This window comes from Toxotes jaculatrix, chromosome 2, assembly GCF_017976425.1.
Source record: "Toxotes jaculatrix isolate fToxJac2 chromosome 2, fToxJac2.pri, whole genome shotgun sequence".
Taxonomy (NCBI): Eukaryota; Metazoa; Chordata; class Actinopteri; family Toxotidae; genus Toxotes; species Toxotes jaculatrix.
In genome coordinates this window covers 20,220,718-20,240,436 of record NC_054395.1, presented here as the reverse complement: position 1 = coordinate 20,240,436, position 19,719 = coordinate 20,220,718, and the positions used below count along the sequence as shown (strand labels likewise).

At 42.4% G+C, this 19,719-nt stretch overlaps 1 protein-coding gene across 1 annotated transcript; it reads left to right on the top strand.

Moving 5' to 3' along the window:
- Nucleotides 1–344: 344 nt before the first annotated feature.
- On the top strand, nucleotides 345–4,846 carry rnf114 (ring finger protein 114). Its single transcript, XM_041061815.1, has 6 exons — nucleotides 345–511; nucleotides 1,455–1,605; nucleotides 1,827–1,933; nucleotides 2,525–2,639; nucleotides 2,766–2,873; nucleotides 2,979–4,846. Exons 1-6 carry the CDS (start codon nucleotides 375–377, stop codon nucleotides 3,042–3,044), a joined length of 684 nt encoding a protein of 227 aa, XP_040917749.1. The 5' UTR covers nucleotides 345–374; the 3' UTR covers nucleotides 3,045–4,846.
- The last annotated feature ends 14,873 nt before the right edge of the window (nucleotides 4,847–19,719 follow it).

Here is a 19,719-nt window from a genome sequence, read left to right as displayed (position 1 = left end):
TTTTAATATCTCTTGCTGTTGTTAATTTCTGTATCATATCTGTGCAATATGCAGCCTTGCAGTTCGTCCCAAGCAGCCCGAGCATTAAGAAAGAAAACAAAATACAACAAAATGTTGAAAGATTGAAAGGATCCTGTTGAATGTCTTCTATAGCTTGACAGATTTATAGGTTGTTTGTTCACGCTCAATCCAATACTTAAAATAAAGGATCTGAATACCTCTCCCACCCCTTGTTTTTATACATAACTGGGAAATGTTATCACGTTGTACTCTGTGAACCATAACTCCGCCCTCGCGCATAAAAAAAACAGACCTAGGAGCCGGTGACGTCGTCACGGGGACGATACGAGGGACTGTCTCAGTGAAGAAAAGAAATGGCGATGCTCGGAGGGTTTAGCGCAGCACAGCACAAGAAAAACGTCTCTGACGGGAACAGCGACGTGTCAGAATTCATTTGTCCGGTGTGTCTCGAAATTTTCGAGAGTCCAGTAAAAACTCAATGCGGCCATACGTGAGTATTTTGCCTTTTTTTCCCCCCGATTGTCCTCCCCTTAACCCACGTCTACCACCAGCGAAGCAATAGTAGGAGGTAAAAATAATAGGGGACAGGGCTTGTTTTTAAACGTGTCGTGTCACCAGACTCGCAAAACATCCGCTCTGAGTGTATCTGCTTTTGTCATGATCTTGTAATTCTGTTTTGCTCGTTTGAATTTTTAGCAAAACCAACGCCAGTTTGCTAAATCAGTTTCAGTTTTGTTTACATCAAAGAGAAGGCCTCACCTGGGAGTTGTAGTTTAGATCGCTACTGCTGGAACTCGTCAAATCGTCCAAAAAGACTACAAGTCCCTGCGCCCTCTTGAGGTGGGGACTTTCCATCTGATTAAGAGAAAGCTCTTGTCAGGAGCTATATATGCATTTCCCAGCAAATGATAGTATCCATGTAGTATTAAATGTTAAATGGTGAGAACGCCTCGCTTTTCCTTCAGGTCACCAGAGGTCAAATTAAAGCAGATCACGTGCTTTACTATCCTGTTACGACGGTTACATGCTGCACATGTAAACACTTCAGTCTGAGTCTCAACCCGGATAAGGTCTTATCCCAGTTTCACACAACCGCGATGTGCTACCTGGAGTACTCCAGTAGTTACCAAGATACTGTAGCATGTAAACACCATATCCAGATTTCTGAACATTTTTTCTTGGTACAGAATATATTGGCTGAAATGGGGAGAAATCGGGCCATAATGGCACACAGATTATCAAAAATGTGGATACTTGTATACAGGGAGACAAAAAACCTGGTTTCTCATCTTTCAGGCGAACATTATATCCCAAATATGATCAAAACCAGGATTAGGCTCAAAATATGGACTCTAGTGCACATGTAAACATGCTCAGTGCTTTGTTTCCCTCACCTTGTTTGTTTTTACATCCTTTCTCCCATCTCTTGCCAGGTTTTGCCATAGTTGTCTGCAGGAGTGTTTGCGTCCACACAAGCCTGTCTGCGCTGTATGTAGGGCTGTGCTTGGCCACTGGACTAAAGCTGCTGATCTAGAGGCCCTCATTCAATCATCTGTGGCAGCCTGCAAAGGATGTGGAACTCAGGTAAGACTGTGTAGAAGCTGACATCTGGATGACCTTTGCCGATTTGTTGTGAATTGGCTGAAGATATTACTACATATGCACAAACTTCATCTTAAATTAAGCCTGAACTTCAGTCTTTATATTCAGACAGCAGCAGAGTTAAAATGACAAACATGAGACAACAACTATATGATGTTGGTCATGCAGTGGCAGTTACTGATTTGTGTTTTCTCACTTTTCAGATTGGACTTTCTCAGATGAGAAGCCACACAGCTAGCTGTTCAAAATACCAGGACTACATTGAAGAGGGAGTGAGGACCACTGCCCAGAACCAGCCTGCCATCATCAGGTGAAGTAGAGGGCAGTAAGAAAAATCATGACATTCAATCTCTATTGACTATTGGCCGGAAAAATAGGTGCAAGCACTCATTCCAGCTTGATTACTTTACAGCATGTATGCTGTATTTCTACTATTCTCCAGAGTTGAAAAATCACCCTGTCTCATGGTATTATAAACTGCTGGCAGTGTTTTAGCATCTGATAAGAGACCTATTACTCAAACAGCACTTCCTGGACTGGTTCATGTCTCACTGATCTCTGAAACTACACACCCACTATGCAGTCACTTGCATTTTTTCTTTTAACATGGCTGTTTTTGGTCTAAATGCCTGCTGATTTATCTATTGAAGATGAAGCATTGTGTTGTGTTTCTTTGGGGGACAGGGTAGAGCTGGATTTTTGAGGCATGTGTATATAGTGTATACATTTTACACTCAGATTGACAGAAAGTAATTACTATATAGTGCGCTAGGTAGTAAATAGGGAGAGACTTATGACACAACCATACTGCTCATCCCTTTGTGAACAAAACAAATCAACCTGCAGGGTTAAGCCATAAGTAAGTATTATTTATTATGTTAAATTGGTTTATTTCCCACAGCCCAGTGCCAAATCGCTACACCTTCACCTGCCCGTACTGCAACTGCCAGAACCTCGATCAGGATGGCCTGGTTGAACATTGCACTTCCCAGCATGCCCGAGACGCACGACAAGTAGTAAGAAAGCCACATTACTTTGTGACTCCATCAGTTCTTCTCCAGTTCCGCACAATTTTTGGATTAACCATGGTTAATAATTTTTTCATAAATATTTTTTACTACTGTTACTACTGTATTTTTTAGGTTTGCCCCATCTGTGCCTCAATGCCTTGGGGGGACCCTAACTACAGGAGCGCTGACTTTTTCCAGCACCTGAAGATCAGGCACACCTTCTCCTATGATACCTTTGTTGTAGGTTAAATCCCTAAACACTATATGGAATTTCTTGTTTATGTTATTGATCAGTTAACTTATTTTGGGTCTGTTTTTATTTTCCACACACCCATGTCTTCGCAGGACTACTCCACAGATGAGCACACAATGATCCAGGAGGCTCTACAGCGCTCCCTATTGGACAACTGAAGTGTGAGGAACAGTTCACCGGAGGATAGATCCAGTGATGTGAAGTCTTGAGAAGACAGAACAACACACTTTATCATCATTCATCTATCATGAGGATGGTGGTACTGTATTACCATGGGTAATCAGTTTCACAGGGAAATGGTATTGTAACTATGAATCTATAGGTTTATTATTCAGATAATAAATCACGCAATATGGTTAAAAAAAAAGCATATTGTACTGTCTGATTTAGGAGTGATACTGTGTTTCTGGTGTGATAATCTTTTATCTTCCCCCAGTTAAGTCTGTAGATTTGATAGTTTGTTGAATATCTACTACACTATGTTTATTAAGCTGTTCGTTCATTGATAACATGGTGTCATAGCCAAAAACTTCCAAAGTTGTAATTAAAATTCCCTGTTGTCAATACTTGATGTTATAAAAGGGTTTGACCACTAGGTGGCTAACTATTGCCAGAAAACCACAAACTTCACTCAGTGAAGTCATCGGTCAAGTAATGTTAACAAAAATATATGATAATCTAACTCAAGAGTGACAATGCATGTTCACTCTCAAAAGAGAAGAGGGGGTTTAGGTTTTTTTGTTTGTTTTTGAGTTAATTAGCAGATAGAAGCTCTGTCTTTTTTTATGCTGTTTCTGGGTGAAGTGTGTATGAGAGAGTATGTGTTCATTCTGTTTTCAGAGATCTACTGGAAAGAATAAATAATACGAGGGTCAAACAAAGCCAGAAATGGCTGTTTGCTTTATTGTAATGTTTCTCCCTTATGTCTTCGTGCCTGCTGGTAGATCTTGTTTCTGACTTCCAAAACTCATAGGGCTAATATTTCATCCAGTGAACCAAAAGATAAAAGTAGGAGACCATCGGCCTGTCATAATTTGTCAGTTTTGTGATTTTCTTCATTTGGTGAGAATTTCTTTGCCTGTTTATGGCCATAGGAGGGCAGTAGAGTTCCACCTTTCTCTGGCCATTCATGAGAGCCCTCACCATCTTTTTGGCTCTGTTGCAAGGCATAATTCAACACAGATTTCATTCTATAAATGTGCTTTACTTAATGTGTTGTTCTCCGGCTTATTTTTTTGTTCAAATGCAGCACACAAAATATCACTGGTCTTTAGAAAGGTTTTGGTGGAGTTACAGAATAAACATAACTTCACTTTTTAGACAGCTGACAATTTGATATGACTTTTATCTGTTACTTACTGCTGTGTGTTTTTTTCATGTCCGGTGTCTTGGATTCTTCTTCACAAAAAAACAACAACTTTGTTTTGCTGGTTTTCATGTTTCTTAACATCACTGCCAACAGTTCTGGAAAAAAGAAATAGTAACATAGTTATTATTTGTATGCTTCCAATTACTGGCAGCATGTGAAGTAACAAGAAGTTTGTTTTACTTTGCTTGATGTTTTTATTTTAATTCTTAAATGTAAATTGTGTCTGTTATTTTACATCTGTGCTGTTTTCCAATGACTTGTAATTGTCACAAATCAACTATATACTGTAGTACCAATCTTCACACACAGTTGCATCGCATTTGTCTTCTAACAACAGGTAAATAAAACTGCACACACCCAGATCAAGTAGCTCTAGAGCGGAACCTTAATGCCTTTTCACTTAGTCTTTGGTGCCACTTAGGCCTAGATGTCTGTTTTTCTCTCCAGTAAAATGTGTAATAATTTTGTATGTGTTTCTCATGTATAATGGCCATTTTTTTCTCAATATATCTCTCATTCTCTTTTGTCAGCCCTACTGTCAGGGGGTGCTAAATCCTGATAAATTAAAGCTCTTTAATTATTTAAACCCTGGCCCCAGAAATCAGGCGCAGTGATTTATACCTGTGTGTATGAGACTTGTGGGGGAAGAAACAACACTCGCTGCTTTGATGGATGACCATTGAGTGTGTGTGTGTGTAAGAGAGAGCAGTTAAAAGGAAGGTAATGTGTAGGGTGTATGAGTCGAAACTCTGGACTTGCTCAACTGCCAGAAAAAGGCAAAGGGCAAAAGGTGTGTGTTAGTGAAAAGAACTAATAGCGTAAAATATTAAATAAGGCAACCTTTCTACAAACCTTTGTTCATGTATTAGAAATCAGGGCAGCGCTATGTCACACAATGATCTAGAAATCAGGGCAGCGCTATGTCACACAATGATCTTCCAGTGTGTTTTTACATGTGCTTGAATCTGTGCTAAGTTTATGATGAAACCTAGGCCCTTCGGTGTACATTGTCCACAGGGAGAGAAAACCCTCTCATCTCTGTTCTTTCCTTTGTGCGCGTCTTGTATCTGTAATTACTGTAGCTAAATGATATTACAGTTTCTCACCTTGCTCTACGGAGAATCTCACCCACCAAACTTCTTGATGTAGTCCTCCCTTTCTTCTCTTTTCTTCTCTTTATCCCCCCCCATCAGGTTTTTGCTCCTGGCAGATAGACGAGAGATGTTAGCTGTGAGAGAACTAACGAGATACTCAAATGCTTCTGGGCAGGAAGGAAGTCGAGCCGAAAAACATGGCAAAGAGAAGTCTTTCTTGTCTGTTTGGTGGCAGAGCTAAAAAAGGGAGAGGGGGGGCAAGGTGGGGAATAGGAAGAAAGAGAGGGAAAAGGGGAAGAGAAGTGAACACATTGAATAAAAATTTCATAAAGTTCAGCGTGTGGTTTCTTTGATGCGAGCAATAGATAGTGTGTGCAGTCTGCAGGCCCTGTGGAGGCAGCAATTAATGCTACATGTGCCCAAAGGCACACTACGAGAGGCGTGGGGACGGTGGCTTGTTTTAGAAGTGTGTCGCACCATCACTCTACCCTAGACACCCCTTCACCAGCCTTTTATTTTAATGTATTGTAAACCCCCTCTTCCACCTAAGTCTCCTGTGATGAAGGCACTCTCATCGAAATCTTGTAACTTGTAAGTTGTATCTCTCTGTAGCTGTTTGAACGGATTACCTCCAAGACATTGGAGATAACAGTCACATAACGTCAGTCAATATTTTTGTAATATTGTTTAAATGACACACTTTTAAGTCGTGAGTCAAGGCCTAGCACCACCCACTCTCACAGACCCCACTCTCTCTGCTTGACTTTTGGCAGCGATCCAAAGATATTTCCTTTTGGACCAGGTCCAGAAAGATGGTCTTCTTCCTGATTTAAGCTATTTCACATCCATCACACAGTATATTCTGCAGTAAGTGAGGCAGGAATTAGAATGACTGACTCACAGCCATCACCTGGTGCTTTCAGTGGAAGAATATCTAACATAAAAAGCAAGATACTGCATCTGTGGTATTAAAAATAGAACATACACCGCCTGTGTGATACACAGAATGGGTGACAAGAGATAGGAACTCCTGAAATGCCTAGAAAGTTCTCTCTCTAGTTTTGCTGAGGCAGGTATCTGTGATGAGGTGTGGGGCGTGTGAGAAGAGCACTGGGAGTTTGTTCACTGTAAAATTCCTCAAAGTCAGGAGAAACAGGAAGAGCGGGAATCCTGCCACCCGGGCGCTGCAGCTCGGCAGGCCAGTCCTCTCAAATGTTTGAACAGAAAGTGCCAGTGGGCTTCCCCGACATCAAGACTGGTTCTACACCAACTCCTCTTCCGCTTTTAAACTCTTAATAACCGACCCCCTACCCTACACACACACACACACACACACACACACACTTCTTGTGTTGTTAGCCTAAGAGCAGCGAGTCTTAACTTTGATTTTATAATGCCTGCAACCAACTTGGCCCTGTATCAGCTGAAGTGAAACTTGCACATCTTGTGTGTGTGTGTGTGTGCATCTGTTTTTGAGCCCTCTAAAATCTGACTCCTGCCAATATTACGCCAGAGGTACTCAGAACTCCAAGGGTAACACAGTTTATGTTTACTCTTGTCTTTAAAAGCATCCTGTGTACGTTCTTATTCTAAATCAAATGCAATATATTAGAGAAGAAGAATCAATATTTGATCTGTTTTGTGTAAATCCAGGCAAGGGACATTGAATTCCTCTTAAAGCAACTGGGTGTGAGTTGCTGAAAATAATTTGGAAATTGAACTCCTCGTACCAGTTTTAGGAGCCTTTCTAAAAGCTTGGAAAGTTCTTAAAATCACTGTTTCTGCAGAAATATTCTCCTGGAAGTGAAAATGAATATGAAACACATTGATATAACTATCAGGAGAATTGCTAATCATTGCGTCCTCATTTATTTATTTATTTATTTGAAATCCGCACAGCCGCTGTACTAATATTTGAAAGTTAAGCCCTCTAAGGTGCAAACGGGGATGGGGGGTGGGAGGCTAAAGTCCCTTGTGTGCGTGTGTGTGTGTATGTAGATTCATTCACTGGTGTGTATGTGCCTGTGTCACAATGGAATAGCAGGCCAAGTGAATAGCAGCCCCCCTGTAGACCAACTAAGATGTGTGTGTGGAAGAGAGCGAGGCCCAAGGCTATTATTCTCCCATTAATTTTTCCATTTGAAATCAAACCTCAGCAGGCGTGCATGAGGGAATCAGAGGAGGAGGAGAGGACTAGAGTGGGCATAACCTATGTGGATGGGGGGGATAAATATTGGTTGTAGCAGCATTTATGTCCAATAGGGGAGGCAATTTCACTTTCAGAGGAATCCTCATTATTTGTCAGACTGTCTCCCACTTCTTCGTTACTTTTCGTTGTCCAGCAAGCCCCTGTAGGAAAACTGCATGCTATTAAGACGCAGTTTGATTGATTTTTTGGGGGTTTTACAGTTGCACAGAGAATGGTTTAGGAAAGAGTCAAACATTTCTGCTTTGACTGGCTGGAGAAAAAAGGTCATCCTGATGTTTTTATCTTTCTATCCAGCTCTCACTAACATACAGATACATAAACAGTGCACTCACATCTGCACAGTGCTGTAAGTGTTCTCATTTCACCTGTCTGTTCTACTTTCCACTGCAAAAACTTTCAGTTCGTACAGGAAATCTTACATTTTTTATATTCCTCAACACACGAACATTAGAGAAGGCCTGTTAACCTTCATTCCTCCACCCTACCTACCCACACAAACACACACCTCTTCTACCTCACACTTCCTTTTCAAGTCTCCTTCAATTCCAATCACTACTCTCCACCCTGTTTTCCCCCGTCTTTCTTTGAAAAAGCGCCAGTGCTTGCTAATCTGTCAATCAGATGTTGTCCTGTTGTGGCGATGATGGGGGTCCGTGATGGTGGGCCATACACCTCCAGCAGCTCGCAGCTCAGAGCAGCTCGATGATTAACCAGGCAGGTAGTGAGTCAAACTGCTGACAGCAGAAACACAGTGACAGCTGATTTGGAAGACAATGGTCCCGCTCCCTCTACTTAACTTGTCACGGCAGTCAAAGCACCTTCTCTATTAACTTCTGACGTATCTGGATAGACGGAGGGAAATACTCATTTACTACATTGCACTCATGGATATCTGGACGTGTTCACATAGGCACAAACACATATTCATACTTATAAAAATTTTGAGTGGTCTTTTTTTTGTGAATAGTCATAAAAATAAAAATGATGAATTGCTAATTAACATTAAAAAAAGAGCAGCACAAAATATAAAAACAAAAAAACAGAAGGCTTGCTCTCAAGGGTTCTGATGTATGGCCTCAGTGTTTCATTCAATCAGAGCTTCTTGAAAGCAAACAATGGGCTATAATTATAATAATAATAATAATAATACGCATTTTCCCAGTGCTGTAAGTTGTTGTTGTGATATTACTGTGAATGGCTTATAGGAAACATCATGAGATCCTGTACTGTATATCCAGAAGTGAAGGCTGTACAGTAAAGTGTCAGAGCAACAACAGTGCACGAAAACAAAACACAACATCGCCTTGTCTCTCAGATTAATAGTCCAACACTTCCCAATTATTAACCGCCCCTGCAGTGTACCATTCATATTCAGAGCTATTTACCTCCCTCCACTTCCTGTGCTTTGTGTCTTGTGTCTTTACAGGAGGGAATGGACAACGCAGGCAGATCTGTCAATCAAAACAGCAGCCCCCAGCCACCAGTAGTTGCCCACAGACAGCCATCCATACACCTCCACCGGCTCTGGACCCTCCTCAGCTCAATGAGTAACTAACCTGCAGGTACTGAATCAAACTGCTGACAAGCATGTGAAGGGGAGTGGATGGGTGGGGAGATGGGGGCTGTGTAGGTGGATAGATAGAATGATAGAAAAGGAGGGGAGGATGGAGATGACAATGGCATCATTTTATAATCCACCTTGGTGACGTAACCTTTAACTTTGCAAGAAAAAAAAAGACGAGTCCCTTTCCTGTCTGTCCAGCCTCACGCACCCCCCGCCCCTCATTTCTCCATCTCACTCTCTAAGTGGCATCCCTTGATGGGCTGTCCCTCTCTCTCATCTTGTCTTCTTAGACAGATGAGTGCTGTCAGTGCTGCCATCACTGCCCAGCTAAACATTAATGACTCTCTTGCCTGACAAGTGTTGGCGGGGCAGAGGAGGTGAAAGGGGGACGCCTCTGGACAAAACCAGGGATGAAAAGGAGAAGTGATGGCTTTATCTGCTTGACAGATTCTCTTTTGTCTCTCTGAACTTGTGTATATGTATGTGTGCCATCAGCAGATTCTTGGCTGGACATGGCGGTTTTATTGCCCTGTTCTTCCTCCCCTCTGAGGAGATGGACCTCTTTGTATCCCCATTTTCCCTCATCCTTCCTACTGGCATTGCTGACATTCCTTCAAGTATCTGTGCATGTGCAAGCGTGTGTGTGTGTGTGTATATATGCATGCCATGTGTGTTTATCTGTGCTGCTACTGTGATGGTGGTGACGGCAGGTCACACGGAAGAGTCCTCCCAGAGGGACGGGGAGTGAGAGGAGAAGAGGATGGAGGGAGGAGGGGGGAGGAGGCAGAGTGAATGGAGGGAAAGGCCTCTTCTGGTAGAAGAGTCTGCGTAGTTTGTGGGTCAGTTTAGATGTTGGGAAAAATACACAACTACATTGTCACATACAGTTTTCCCCAGAGTGATATATTCACGCTCTGGAATATTTCTTTCTTCTTACTATCCTTCCATGGTTCTGCTATACTCTTCCTTCCTACTGTGGCCACTTTTTCCGTAATTTCAGTGGTCTCTGTCTCTGTCTCTGTCTCGCTATCCATGTTGTCACTCAGACCCATGGCCTCTTTACCCTTCTCTCTTTTGAATTATTAACTCCCCAGCTCAGGGGAGTGAATGGGTACTGCTGAGTAGACACAGCTCAGATCCGGCATCACATTGCCCACATTTTGGAAGTCCGTCCATTTAAGGGGATTACATAGCTGGTCACATCAGCCCCCTACTCCATGCACACTCACACACAGATCCAAATGCATGCCTATAAACCTGCACAGAACCTCTTATCAAGAGCAGCTGATTATTGGACTGTGAGATGAACAGACAAGTGGTTATGTCTTCCTGCCAGCATTCCTTTACTGTGGAGCTGCAGGCCCCCTGTGGTGCAGCCGCCCACTCTCCTGGCTTACTTCTCCCCAGGCAGCCTCTATCTCCTCTGGATTCCCGGAGCAATGATTAACCCTGGTTCTGATCAATGCTTCTGCTGACTCTGATACATCACTGGAGCCTTGCAGCTGCCATGTAAAGGAAGCGTCAACTCTGTGCTGCTCATGACAGAGCATACCCACTCCATCACTTACATCAGGGTGTTCGCACAGACACACACAGGCACACACAAGGGGGTGATCAAAATAGCAGGCACACCTGACACTACCATGCACTGCAGTATAATAGTCCTGCTATAAATACAGGACTGAAGTTTAAATTGAGTTGCCCAGTTGCTGTACAGAACCAGGGATTCTGGAAAAATATTATATATTTACTAAAATACATTTTGTGTGTGTGTGTATGTAAGCAGTTTTTGAGGAGAGACATAAAAAGAGGTAAAGAGAATGAAATAAACATAGAAACAAAATGAAAGGAGGAACGAAGCGAAAGATTGGCATCACTCATCACCCGGTGGTGCTTCACCTCGACAGCAGGGGGAAGCCCCGATTTCCTGAAGATGACAGGAAGCACAATAGCAGAGTGTTCTGTCAGCACATCCTACTCACAGAGCCAGGTTAATGATTCTGTAGCCACAGCTGAGATGGAGAGAGGGATGAGCAGAGGGAGGAACAGGGAGGAAAAAGAGGTGGAGGGGGCTGGCATTCAACTACACTAAGGCCGTCATTACAGCTGCATTAGGAATGATGGTGTGTTTTTGTCATTTTAATTACCTTTAATCTGATCTCTTCATACGCGGGCCGTTCGTTAATGGGGCAGAACAAAAACTACATGTCACACGTGTTTAGCATGCATCCACGCTATCAGTCATACAGCTAACATGGCAGGGTATTTACAGTGAGAAAAGCCGTCAACTTAAATAAGAGTTCTGCATATCGGCAGAAAATTATAAAAACAACTTTCTAAGGAACAAGAACAACAGTGGTTTAAAGCATACCAACACACCAGTATAGAAAACACACACGTTTCTTACAGGAGCTAAATTCAAAGCTTAAATTGTGATTTTTGCCATGCAGCACTCCCTTTAAAATTTCTGTTTTATCACACCAGAAAAAGTCCAACTGTTCAATCTTTGTTTGATACCTCTGTACCTGACAAAGAGCCAGTTTGACCTCAAAATATTTTACAAAATAGAAAATGTTTGGCAAGCAAGGCAATTAAATTTAATATTAAAATGTATATACTTATAATATATATAAGTCTGCAAAACGGTTTCATAGAGTTACCTGTCTTCATTTTTCAGTCTTGTAAATGGCAAGTGGCAGCCAAACCTCATGCCAAATATATAGCCCCAGTTTCTCATGATACTGTACAGTACTGTATGTGATAAAGATCACTACTATATATATTTTGTGCTTTCACTAGTTTATATATATTCTGCCACTTACCTGATTTATTGTCTGTCTTTCTCATTAAATTTTGGAATGGTATATTTAGTATCTCTGTATTTTTTATTCTTACTATGTCTTATAATTACTTGATGATTTAGCACCTGATTGGAGTTGTTCATTCCACTGTCAGAGATGATGACAACACAAATAGGAAATTCAAGAAATATCAGGTCAAGCTACTATAAGAATCTGAGGGGGAGGAGGCTGGGAGTACCTCCTCTCTTCGTCTCCATACCAGGACTTGGTTAAAGTATTAACCAACTGCTGCTTAACAATATTGCTGACTGGTGTGTGGAAACAGGAGGGATCAAAGTTATCATGTAGAAGAGAAAGGCGCCTTTCACTGGGCCCATACAGCCTGTCCACTCCATCTTACAAGCCCATTCAGAGCAGCCACACAGAGCAACACTCGAGACACTCCCATCCTCCCACTCCTCACCTCCCTCATTCTACTCTCATTTTTTATTCCTCATCCTTTATTTTAACACTTCCTCATCCTAGTTTTCCACACTCATCCTTTCCTCCAAGTACATAATATTAAATAATTATTTAATTCTACCAGAAAAGTGTCCGCATTTCCCCCCTTTGCAGTCCATCTCTTCTTTAACGACTGTCCATCCATGTCTCCATCTGTCACCTGGCGGAGTAATCACATCCACATTTGATAAGGCTGGTTAGGTGGGTCATAAAAAGTTTATGCTTGTGATGCCAAAGTCTCATTTATTATCCCTGCTAATGTAGCATTTGGGAGTGGGTGGGGGTGGGGGGGTAGGACAGAAAGAGTGTGAGAGGTTGAGAGAGAGAGAGGCCACCACATTAAGGGATCATTACTCCTCCAAAGGCTCTGTCCCTAGCTTTCAAGTCCTCTTCATGCTTTATGGCCTTGATGAAGCTAGTACTCTCTGTATTTAAGTGTTCCATACGTGCTAAGAGTTCAAGATGCTTATGGCACAGGAGGTAGTTACTGTTCTGTAACCACAGAACTATTGGCTTAAGCCCTAATGCCTGTATCTATTTCCCCTACATTTACTTCACCGGTAAATGTGAAAATATTATGGTTTTTAAGTGGTGTTGTTTAGCTCTGTAGGGGCCAAAATTAAACTAATCTTAAATCTGAATCAGAATACTTTGAAAGAAACTGCCACATGAGTGATTAATCACTGATTCCACACAGTGGACAGTACTGTTGTGTGCTGGCCAGCTGTTAACATCAATGCAAACTAGATACTCTGTTTATCTTTAAAGAGGAGTGAAACAAACACAGGGTTTATTTTTTAACATCATGCTCCTATGTTAGAACTGTACATGTAAAACCAGTTTTATTTCCTACATGGCATGGAGTGTATTTTAGGGTAAGTCTGTTGATAGTTAATATTTGTCTTATTGTCAGCAAATCCCATGGAAATGCCAAAAAGCAATGATAAACTGATCTGACTAACAAGTATTGCGTGTGTGTCTAAAGCCTGATGTAGCTCACTCCTCTGTGCCACTGAGTTCTGTTGTTGTCCAAAATTACATCAGTGAGACACACTGTTACTCTGAGTGACATGTTCTTTAATTACAATCAACATGGGCCCTGTAGTTTATTTTGCTTTGATCATACACCTCCCTGCTGCCATAAATACTCACCAGCTCACTAAATCCAAAGCAGATAATCAAATACACAAATTACTCCTGTTTGAGAAACGCTGGTTAAAAACTACAGTGTCCAGCCAATTAAAAAAATTATTTCATAATTTCTCTAAATGAACATTTATTTTGTGCCCTGTTTTTAAATATTAATGTCTTCAGTTCAAACAAATTGACTAGGGTCTGAAAGGGAAGAGAGACGGATTAACACAGTGTTGCTTATGGAATTTAATGGGATTTGTTGAAAAAAGAAAAAAGATTATTTCCTGTCAATAACTTATAGATACATACATACTTTTCATAGATATGTGCCAACAGTGTTCTAACATTCAAATAATATTTATAAAAAGCTATGGTTTTGTTAAAAAAAAAAAAAAAAAAATAATAATAATAATAATAATACAAAACTAAACAAAAAAAGGACCATGAAGGGAGCGTGCAGATGGGAAGGTGAGGGAGTATGGGCATGTATGAGTGTGTTAGTGTTGGGGGGAGGCTACCCAGAGGCACAGATAGTGATAGATTGGCCTGGGAGAACTGTGATGCAGATCCACTCATCAAGATTGATGTTCTGCCATTCTGCTTTAAGTGCAATTAAATTGGCCCCTGTGTTAAAAAGCCCAGCCGATAACATGGCTGAGGCTGAGATTACGCTACATTTCCCTTGCGCTTTCCTCCACCTGCATCCCTGCCACAACCACTCAGAGATTTACTTTACATTCTCTGCCTCAATTGGACGAGAACTTTCCCGGCATCCTGGCCTGTTCATCGGCCCTGATTTACTGCTTTATGTACAGCTCGTGTTTTTTCCACATAGCCCGCAAAGTAGTTTTTAAATCAATGCACCCTAAAAGTTTTTAATCACTTTCTGGTTGTTGCCTTACCACAAAATTGATCACTCGTACATTAGCGCATGTTTAATGTGTAATAATGCACGGTGATTACTGAGAGGAAGGAAGTTTACTGTCTTCATGAACAGTTCCAACATAACTCATCACTGGCTGCCAGGTTGACAAGCTTGTCTATTTAGTTGTGAAGCAATACTCTGAAGTAAGGACAAGGTCATGAGGAGATACATCATTGCTTGTTTTTGCTTTTGCTGCACTGAACAGTAACTGGAAATGGAAACAATTTGCGTGCAAACACTTGTGATCAAACCATTCCCATGAAAATCACTCTCACTTGTCCAGCACCTTGTATACTTCATAATGTACTCAATTTTCTGCTAAATGGAAATATTTGCAATAATTCAAATTGAATGTCGATCACAGTCCAATCCATCTCTCTCTCTGTCTCAGTCTCCATACTGCCGCAGGCCTCGCCCACCTCTGTCAGTGTCAAGTTGTTAACCCCATGTCAACAGTGGCGCAGGGCGTATTTGGACCTGGTTGATGGATGGGTCTTGGTGGACTTGTCCCACGCAAACATATTCTCAGAGTCAGCTGAGAGAGGTGCAGCGCGTGTGTGTGTCAACCCCTCCACCCACACACATGCACATACACACATGTCCACCCGTGATCAAGTCCCCAGACTCGGGCAGTATGGTGCCCCTCTCTGTCATCTACTGACACCCCACGTCTCCAGTTTAGACCCAGATGGGTGGAGCGCTGACCCCACTGTCACAAACGAAGGAAAACAGATTCAAGATTTTTTTTTCTTTCTTTAAATGGTAAACTTGACCCGTGTCCTTCGCATCATTACATTTCCTTGTGAGAATTTGACATCCTGTTCCCTTAACAAACTAGTAAAATTAACTTTGCCAGCTCACCCCTGTGGAAACATGTAATAATCAAGGGGAGGACCATTACAAATTAGCATGCTTTTTATTTCTTTTGTCATCATCTGAGCAGTGTATAATTGACATTTCACTCTTGAGATATTAAAGCCATTATCTGTTTTTTATTTGAGTGTCACAAGTTTGCTTAAAAAGTGGGAGCAACTTTCTATCACCCTGAGATACATTTTGTGTTTAAATGCATATTCTTTAGCTGATGTTTTACTCATTTGTGAGATTTTGCCTGATTTGTGAATTGAAAAAATACTTACCAATAACAAAGCTCTCTTCTGCACTGAGGGCTTCATCAGACCCTGTGAAATTGAAAAAGGCATTTATCTGTAATCATACTGACAAAAAAGTTAACATTATAACATAAGTTGTATGATTGATTATATATTGTGTAAGTTGATTGTATATGTAACCCATAGTACTTTGCCATCTCAAGTTGAAATGTTTTCTTTACTTTCTAAGTCCCCTTAGTAATTTAGCAAATGTTTTTTATTTGTTTATTTTTTTTCCTGAAATCATTTGGGAGCCTTCTATCAGGTTGATGTATCTTTTTCTTACAATCAAGACAGAAAAAACAGAGGCAACATTACAACACCCTGTGCTAGGGAACACATGGTTTGGCGCAGAGATGGCAATAGCATATGACTGATCACTCGTCAATATCACGAGTTCATCCAGCACCATTAGTCATCTGCACTGCGTCCTGTCACTCCACACAGCTGCTCGCCATCTCTCTCCTCCACCTCTCATTTTTCTCTTTCTGCCCAACTTTCTCTGTTCTTTTTATACTCCTCACCAAACGCACCCAGCTTCTAAGGCATTCCTGTCAGGGTTTATGGGGGCTGGGGGTGAAAGTAGGCTGAATAAAAAGGAAAAGAGGAGAGTGCCAGGACTCATATGTAGGCGGGTGAGTTTAGTTACATGCCATGTGTTCTCTTTTTGCTTTTTGGAATTGGGGGGGGGGGGGGGGTGTCATAATGTGTTGCGTTGTCCACTCTGGCTCAGAGGGTCAGATTAACAAGGAGTCAGGGTCCCTCTTTGCAGTGGTCCCCTCACAGGGCACAATGACAGGGGCGATCCATCACTTCTGTCCCTAACAGGGTGGGGGTCAGAGGGGGTGGTGGTTGTGGGACTGGGCCTGGCTCTGGCTGGCTGATGGAAGGCTGCAGAGAACAGGATGGGGTTGGTTAAACTTTAACCAGCTCTCTTCCTACACACTGAAGACCACATTCAGCCACTATTCTCTGCTGTGGGAGATTTTGATGTTTCATCAACCCAAGATCCATGACCCACCGCCCACTGGGACCCCCTCTCGCCCACTCATGGCCCCACGCCCACCTGCTTCCATATGGATCACAACAGCAAAGCGGCAAACTTTTGGCTGTGGCGTGGGAAGAAAGTGACTCTGAGGTCTCCTCTCCATCTGTACATAGAGCGAGTGGCTATATTAACTCAGCCCTCTGCACGCGACATACAGCCCTCTGATATACTAACCATGACAGCATATTCAAAACTGTCTCGCCCCTGTTTGTCTGAGGCACTGTCATATCCACTGTCGACACATTTTCACAGTGGATCAATAGCAATAGTCCTCTTTGTGATTGTAGAGGGGCTAGTCCTGGGGCACTCCATGGTTACGGCATGAAAAATGATGGCTGGCCTTTTGATAGTCATTTAATACACAGTTGCACACTTTGATAGAATTTGGCAAAAGCCTCTCCCCGGTGAGTTAACAATGCGTAGTGAAAATCATATTTCCATGGCGGCCCATTCAATCTTATCCCCCTGTTCCAGGAAAAACTGCAGTGACAAATGGGATGTGAGCACACTTTAGGTGGCTGTGGGTCACATCAGGTGCAGAGCAGGTTGGAGGTGTTAACCCAATGTGTTCCTGTTCACTGGTCCAATCATCTTCATTGATTGAGCCAATGATTGAGTGGGTCCTACCTTTCTTTATGATGCCGGCAGGAGGAGGTGAAGGCTGAAGTAAGGGGATGAACTGTAAAGGAAAATGACAAATAGAGAACAAAAATGCTCAGCAATTTTCTACTGTTTATGTGCATTTTTTTGTACACAAATAACCTATCACAATGCACATGAACAGTCAGTTATAGAATCATATAAAACAAGAAGACATAAAAAGAGTCTTTTAACACTCCATATTTGTGCATCACGCCCATAGAAGTGGAGTCATGTGACAGTCTGATTTAATTAGATTTGATAAGACGACTCGGGCCTCCACACACACTTAATAATGCAGCAATTTCTACCCATTTGACATGGGGAAAGTGAGGGAGTGACACTCTGAGGGGAAAGGGTGAGGGCAAGGAGGGTGTGGGGGGTTAGGCTGAAAAGAAAAAGAGAGCAGGGGGAGAGAGGAATAAGGTGCTGCTAGGTGGAGGGGAAAAGAGGTGAGAGGTTTGAAGTGAGGGGAGTGAGGGGAGTTGGGGACCTGTCCATTTGTACAAACCTAAGAATCTGTCATGTGTCGGGTCGTGTTTTCATCGCTGCAGCGTTGAGGTGGTTTTGACAGCCAGGACTTTCTCTCCTTCATCCATGCTGCAAATGACATTACGGAAATTGTGTTTGTGGCGTTGCCTAGGCCAGGGACTCCTGGGAAACTGGCAGGGTCACGGGGGCCAGGTAGAAAGAGAGAAAGAGTGTGGATGGAGAGATAGAGAGAGAGAGTGGAAGAGAGTAAGAGGAAGAAGCCAACACAGAATAAACAACAGGCTCAGTTTAAAGCCACAGGAAAAGTAACTGAAACATAATGAACCAGCAAACATGTTTAAATAATGGCAACAATGCTTAAAATCAATATAAAACCAATATGTGATAATACTTGCCTAAATACACATTTGCCACAATTCTGGCTGTAATTTGCTTCAGTATCAACAGAGCTCATCTGGGCCAGGATGTACAGGGATTACTTCCAGCATATACACAAGGCTGTGTCTAAGATTTGCTACTTCCAGTCTCTTAGGGCATGCTCAGACTCCTAAATATTTCAGCAGTAGAAATGAACTGCTCTCTCAGGGGGGCAATCCTGTACCTGATTGCCCTGGCCTGACGTTTATAGCCTGGGTAGGCACAGGTAGACCTGGACCAAGCCATGGTCCCCACCATGCAGGTCTATACATCCCTAACCTTCACTAACTATGACCAGGGGATCAGCAGGTCCTCCTCCATAAAGCATAATTACAAACTTAAGGCAGGATTTTGTTCTCTTATATGTGTATGATTTCCCCCTTTACAGCTCACAATCAATCTTTAATGAGCCACTGAATATTAACTGGATTTGTAGGAACTGAGTGTCAACTCCCATGAGTGTAAGCTGGAGGCCTGAGGTTTAGCAGACAGTGAAGATGGAGGAAAGAGGGGTTACACGGAGCCTTTGCAAGGTGGGGGTGGAGTGTTTTACATGGGGTTTATATGCAAAAAGTGGTTACAGTCAATTACAATTACAATCATTCACCATGGGAAGGACAACCGGGGTAATTGTAGTCTCAGTACCCCCCTTGCAGCTACTGCAGTAACTGCATTACAATGGGGCAAACACTGGTGGCAAGAAGGATGAGGACAAAAGTAAGACAATTACACATCTTAGAAGTTGTTTTAGGAGTCTGATAAATCTGTAAAAATTAAATCTCAGACACAGCAATTGTTGATTAACAACACTCACAACAACAGAGCTCCTTGTTTGGCCCCTCACACAGACCTTCACAGGCCTGGAGCACAGCCTAGGCCCTCCAACAGGACTGGAGCAATTCCCTGGACTCTGACCCCCCCTGCCAGGCAATCTCTTTGTCACTGTTCAGATTCTGATTAATGGACGTAGTCTTGTGATCAGAAGGCTCGAATGTGGCTGAGGTCTTGCTCTCTCTGTGTCTAAGAGCTACACTTGGGTCTAGCGGACTGAGACAGATTAGGCCTTGATGCTGACCCCTACGGAGAGGCCTCTGGGGTGGAGGAGCAGACCAGGGGGCCCAGGGATAATGGGACCCCTCTCACACCTTTTAAAAGAGAACATGTTTATGGCTACTTAGAGGAAATTGATTTGATTGTGCCAGAAACGCATGTGTGAACACCCCTGGCACTTTTATTGGCTATTTGTCTTTTAAGTCACAGCTGGAGAAATTTATGCCCACATTGGGGTTCAGGAGAGTGGGTGCCTGGCTGTGCGTGTTTGTGTGTTTAGGAGAGTAAATTTTAATATGCGCGTGTGCATACAGGCATGTGTGCGTGTGTGTGAGGTGCATGAGAGCAGGTCATGATAAGCGATGCACTGTAGGTGCACTTTAACTGGGTGTCAATCATTAAGTATCAGCCCTAATGACTAAAAGCGCATAATGGAGGC

Excerpts from the sequence above, each read along its gene's own strand:
- rnf114 (XM_041061815.1), top strand. The coding sequence starts at position 375 with ATGGCGATGCTCGGAGGGTTTAGCGCAGCACAGCACAAGAAAAACGTC. Across the intron at positions 512-1,454 it reads AAAACTCAATGCGGCCATAC|GTTTTGCCATAGTTGTCTGC; the intron begins GTGAGTATTTTG and ends ATCTCTTGCCAG. Across the intron at positions 2,874-2,978 it reads TCTCCTATGATACCTTTGTT|GACTACTCCACAGATGAGCA; the intron begins GTAGGTTAAATC and ends ATGTCTTCGCAG.